The following is a 5,374-nucleotide window of genomic DNA, read 5'->3' as shown; positions in this document are numbered from 1 at the left end:
CTACTTTTATTTTTCTTGCTTAATAATTTTTTTATCCGTAAGCTCCATTTCGTAAAATATTTTTATTTAAATGTTTATAATTACTATATTTCAGTGTTATCTATTTTTTTTTTTCCATATATTATTCTTTAACCTAAAACAAATCTACTTTTACATTCATTTTCCTAATATCATAAATCATTCTTATATGAAGCAATATACATGACAAATTCATTCACCTCATCAAGCGCTACATCAAGATCTTTAAGACAACCAATCTCATATACCATTACACATAAAATAAACAAAGTCGACATATCCCATAGCACATGAAATAGTCATGAACATTAACAGAATCCTTAACCAGCTTCCAAACGACAGAATAACATTCAAGGAAAAACAGACGGCACACACAAAGCCAAACATAATTGTCATACTATTATAACAAACAGAACATGTCTGAATTTGGAAATAGCAAGTCATTTAGTACTCCTCCCCTTCATCATCTTCGCCCTCAGCAGACTCTGCACCAACTTCTTCGTAATCCTTCTCAAGGGCAGCAAGATCCTCACGGGCTTCGGAAAACTCTCCTTCCTCCATACCCTCGCCCACATACCAATGCACGAAAGCACGCTTGGCATACATGAGATCAAACTTGTGGTCAATTCTCCCGAACACCTCTGCCACACTTGTAGAGTTTGAGATCATGCAGACAGCCCTCTGTACCTTGGCAAGGTCACCTCCAGGAACAACGGTGGGTGGCTGGTAGTTAATACCACACTTGAAACCAGTTGGGCACCAATCAACAAATTGGATGGTGCGCTTGGTCTTGATGGTGGCAACAGCAGCATTCACATCCTTGGGCACCACATCACCACGGTACATCAGGCAGCATGCCATATATTTGCCATGGCGAGGATCACACTTGGCCATCATAGATGAGGGCTCAAAGGCACTGTTTGTGATCTCAGCAACGGAGAGTTGCTCATGGTAGGCCTTCTCAGCAGATATGACAGGTGCATAGGATGAAAGCATAAAGTGGATCCTGGGATAGGGGACCAAGTTGGTTTGGAATTCTGTCACATCCACATTGAGGGCACCATCAAACCTCAAAGAGGCAGTCAGGGAGGAAATAACCTAATGCCAAACAGAGAAAATTAGATATCCTTCACATCACCACAAGAGTTGTAGAACAACCAAAATCCCATTAAATAGAAATCCATTTGTCTTCCTATAACAGCTAATTCCAAATCACTAAGTTAACTTCAGAGATGAAAAATGATTTGACTTAAAGAAACAATAAGAAATGCTCCAAACCCTATTTCCCAAGCTCCATTTTATAAATGGGAGGCAATAGATACAAAGCAACACAACATAGAAAGACAACAGTACCTGAGAGACAAGACGGTTGAGGTTGGTGTAAGTGGGTCTCTCAATGTCAAGGGAGCGCCTGCAAATATCATAAATGGCCTCGTTGTCAAGAAGTACAGCAACATCAGTGTGCTCCAGGAGGGAATGGGTTGAGAGAACACTGTTATAGGGCTCCACAACAGAGGTTGAGACTTGTGGTGAGGGGTAAACTGTGAAACCCAGCTTTGATTTCTTGCCATAATCAACTGACAAACGCTCCAACAGAAGGGATCCAAGACCAGAACCTGTGCCACCACCAACAGCATTGAAGACAAGGAATCCTTGAAGGCCGGTACAGTTGTCAGCAAGCTTACGGATGCGGTCCAAGCAGAGATCAACAATCTCCTTACCAACTGAAACAGAATGCATTTGAGTATTATCATCATGAAAACTAAGAAACTAAAAAAAAATAATTCAAAAATAATTTTGGTGAAGAAAAAACTTACTGGTATAGTGGCCACGGGCAAAGTTGTTGGCAGCATCTTCCTTGCCACTGATGAGCTGTTCTGGGTGGAAGAGCTGGCGGTAAGTTCCGGTCCTCACTTCATCAATGACAGTGGGCTCAAGATCAACAAAAACAGCGCGAGGGACGTGCTTCCCTGCACCAGTTTCACTGAAAAAGGTGTTGAAGGCATCGTCTCCTCCGCCAACAGTCTTGTCACTAGGCATTTGGCCATCAGGCTGCAGAAAAGTAAAGCAATTTAACAAATTGACCACTTAAGCTGATCCAAGCAACATATACCAATATAACATATCAAAGACAGATTAAGTACAACTTCATAATTGCAACCAGGACTTGATTAACGAAGAAAACCGGTTACTAAAACACGGCAATCGGTCTTCAAACACTAAAATTATATTCAAACGACCAAATTCTAAAAATAATAACAATAAAATACGTAGAAATTAGCAGCTGAAAATCAATTTTATTAAATAATTTCGACAAAAACCCAGCAGATGATTGAAAATTGAAAAATGATCGAACAAAATTCTGTAAGATCTCGAACTAAATAACATTTGTAAGAAGATTTGGTGTACATGAGTGGTAATAACCACAGATCTACCAGAACAAGATTCTACGCAGCGAAAAAATACAATCATCACCAGTTTAATTCAAAAATATTCATTTCTAGGAACATTTTACGCATGAAAAAACACAGATCTAAAGCAAAACCGAGCAAAATGGAAGCATCACACCAGATCTAATAAAATACCGAAAATAACAGACCAAAACACAAACAATGACAGCGTGAAAAGCGCAGATCTACGATATTTTGAACCAAACAAAACCAAAACGCACAGATCAGAAACAAGAACACAAAATGATTAAAAAAAAATGGAGATTAAAATACAGACCTGGATACCGTGCTCGAGGCAGTAAAGTTCCCAGCAGGCATTGCCGACCTGGATACCGGCCTGACCGATGTGGATCGAAATGCACTCTCTCATTTTCGCAGATTGAAACACGAAGAGAAACAAAGAAAATTTGAAAATGAACGGTTCAGAAAGAAAGAAAGAAAGTGAGGAATTTCAAAGGGAAAATTTTAGACGAAGGCGTTTATCAAGACGCCTTCTTTAGAAACCCCTCTGTTTTTCTGGGCTCTGAGATGGATTTGAGAGTTTTTGTTCCTTCGAGAGTGGGTATAAATAGTGAGAGGGAAGAGAGACTTGGTTTTAGGGTTTGGAGGAGGGATTGGTTGGAATTGGGCCCCACTACCAGTTGTTGTTGGCTGTATCTGATTGGTTAATCGGTCTAACCACCCTTGTTAACCATGGTTAACTCTCTGGATTTTTCAAAAATTAAAATCCTAATTTTGCCGCCCGGGGACGGTAAGATGGTCGTGGAGAGTGTTTGGTAACGCAGTTAGGATTATCCTTCTCGAATAAATAAAAAGATTTTTTTTTTCTTTCTTTTTGGCTTTGGTTTAATTTCATATTTGTTTTATTATTTATTAATGTTTTGTATATCGAATATTATGACAATATACTTAATTAATTAATTAGTTGGTTTTTTTAATATTATTCTTATTTGATATCATAGTATTATATTGTGGTTTTTATATCGATTGTTGTCTATTATATTTTTAAAAGAAAAAGAAAAATTTTATGCTTAATATGGATGTTTTAAAATTGATTTTATGCTATTGTTTATTAAATAATGATTTTAAAATTGAATCTTTCATGTCTAATGAATATATTTTTTATTTAGAAATGTTGTAAAACAATCAAGAATGTGACATAAAAATGTCAATAACACTATAATTAATATTTTAGTTTTATTAATATTTATTAATTTTTTTTTACTTGAATATTTATTAAATTTTTTTTCTATATAGAATTGTCGTTTTGATATTTGTATTTAATTTTTTTTTCTTGAATATTTATTAAATACTTTTTTCTATATAGAATTGTCGTTTTGATATTTATATTTATTTGTTATTTTTTTTTGCTTGTTCAAATTGTCAAAATTCGTTGAAAAGTCACGTCATATAACCATAACGTCTTCTTTTTTTCTTTTTTTTTTAAATGAAAAACCATATTATCCTTCTTTGAAATAAATTAATATCTAACTAAATACATCGTATTTTGAACGTTATTTACATGGGACAACATTACAATAGCTTTTTATAAATAAAATCATAGGTAATTTTCATTCTGGCACATTCCTCGGAGCTTTTTTGCATAAATGCATTTGTATTTTGAAATTTTGGTTATAGTCCTACATTTCATTTCTGTTTCACTTTAGCTTTTCAATTAGTGTTGTCTATTGATGTACTTGGTTTTTATTTTTTTTTATTTTTTATGTTTTTTCCACAATTGTTGACTGTGAATTTGTTAAATATATTAAGTAGTTACAAAATTGATGAAAAAATTAAAAAATAGAAATTGTATTGTTTCAAATTGTGTTTTATTTAATGTGTATATATATATAAATATATATATTTCTTTAAATTTGTAGTTAATTAAGATATTTAACTATTACTAACTAATACTAACAAACAATTGAAAAAAATTACATACAATTTAGTTAAAACATAAAAAATTAAAAAACCTAGCACGTTAACAAATGGTAATAACTTAATTCACAAAAAGACTATTAGTCAATTTATATATTTGATTTAAAAATAACATTTTAAACTTTCTTTAGTTATTTATATATACAAATAATTTATATACTTTTTTTTTAACAGTTGTTTCAAATTTACAAGTTTTTTTTAGACATTTTCTTGAAAAAAGAAAAAAGAGTTTTCTATACATAATAGTTGTGGAAAAAAAAAAGGTAGTCAATAAATAATAAATAAAGTTATATTAGTTTTTTTTATCATAAAAATATTGTACTTTTGTAAATGACATTTTGTAGTTATGAATAAGAGAAAAGGTTTGAAGCCAAAAATAATAAAACTCTCATTTTAAATAAAATATAAAAATTGACAATGTTTGACTAGTAAATGGGCTAGAACTAAAATAACATGTCAAAGGCCACAGTGAAAATTAGGGCCAAAAAAAAAAAAAAAAAAGGCATAGTGAAAATTTTCAAAATAAAACGCATTTGTTCAAAAATCAAGATATGCTTAAGTTACCTAATAAAACATGAACGACAACAAAATTACAATTTATGATAAAGAAAAAAGAAAAAAGAAAAAGAAAAAGAACTCCCCTTTTAGTCTTTTATACCCTACTACTGAATTTATTATTTTATTTATTGAAGAATATATTTTGGCATAGAATACATGAGAATCATTTTTATTATTTAAGAAAATACCCCACATACAAGTCTAATATATATACATATATATATATATATATATATATTTGATCGAGAATATTTATTGAATGCGAGAAACAAATTTGTTAATTTGAATTACTATTCAGAATATGAAGAAAATCAAAAAGTAATTTAATATCCCGTCCCAAAAACAAAATTTTATTTCTTGCTGATTTAGCCATTCAGCAATTATTTTCATTTCCTTTGGAAGAAAAAGAA

At 32.1% G+C, this 5,374-nt stretch overlaps 1 protein-coding gene across 2 annotated transcripts; it reads right to left on the bottom strand.

The window, feature by feature from the left end:
• Positions 1–458: 458 nt before the first annotated feature.
• Positions 459–3,031, bottom strand: LOC107435591 (tubulin alpha chain-like). Of its 2 annotated transcripts, XM_016047224.4 has the most exons (5): positions 2,746–3,031; positions 1,836–2,070; positions 1,372–1,742; positions 656–1,116; positions 459–573 (listed from the first exon to the last, which is right to left on the bottom strand). In XM_016047224.4, the coding sequence occupies exons 1-5, from the start codon at positions 2,836–2,838 to the stop codon at positions 459–461; spliced, it is 1,275 nt and encodes a 424-aa protein (XP_015902710.2). In that variant the 5' UTR covers positions 2,839–3,031.
• Positions 3,032–5,374: the final 2,343 nt, after the last annotated feature.

Source organism: Ziziphus jujuba, chromosome 9 (genome assembly GCF_031755915.1).
Source record: "Ziziphus jujuba cultivar Dongzao chromosome 9, ASM3175591v1".
Lineage (NCBI taxonomy): Eukaryota > Viridiplantae > Streptophyta > Magnoliopsida > Rosales > Rhamnaceae > Ziziphus > Ziziphus jujuba.
Note: the sequence above shows the minus strand (reverse complement) of the source record. Positions and strands in the feature narration are given on the sequence as shown.

Bases quoted from the DNA above. Each gene is read 5' to 3' on its own strand.
- LOC107435591 (XM_016047224.4), bottom strand. From the start codon at position 2,838: ATGAGAGAGTGCATTTCGATCCACATCGGTCAGGCCGGTATCCAGGTC. The intron at 2,071-2,745 runs GTCTGTATTTTA...ACTTTTCTGCAG, and splicing joins GCCTCGAGCACGGTATCCAG to CCTGATGGCCAAATGCCTAG. The intron at 1,117-1,371 runs GTACTGTTGTCT...GTTTGGCATTAG, and splicing joins TCAACCGTCTTGTCTCTCAG to GTTATTTCCTCCCTGACTGC.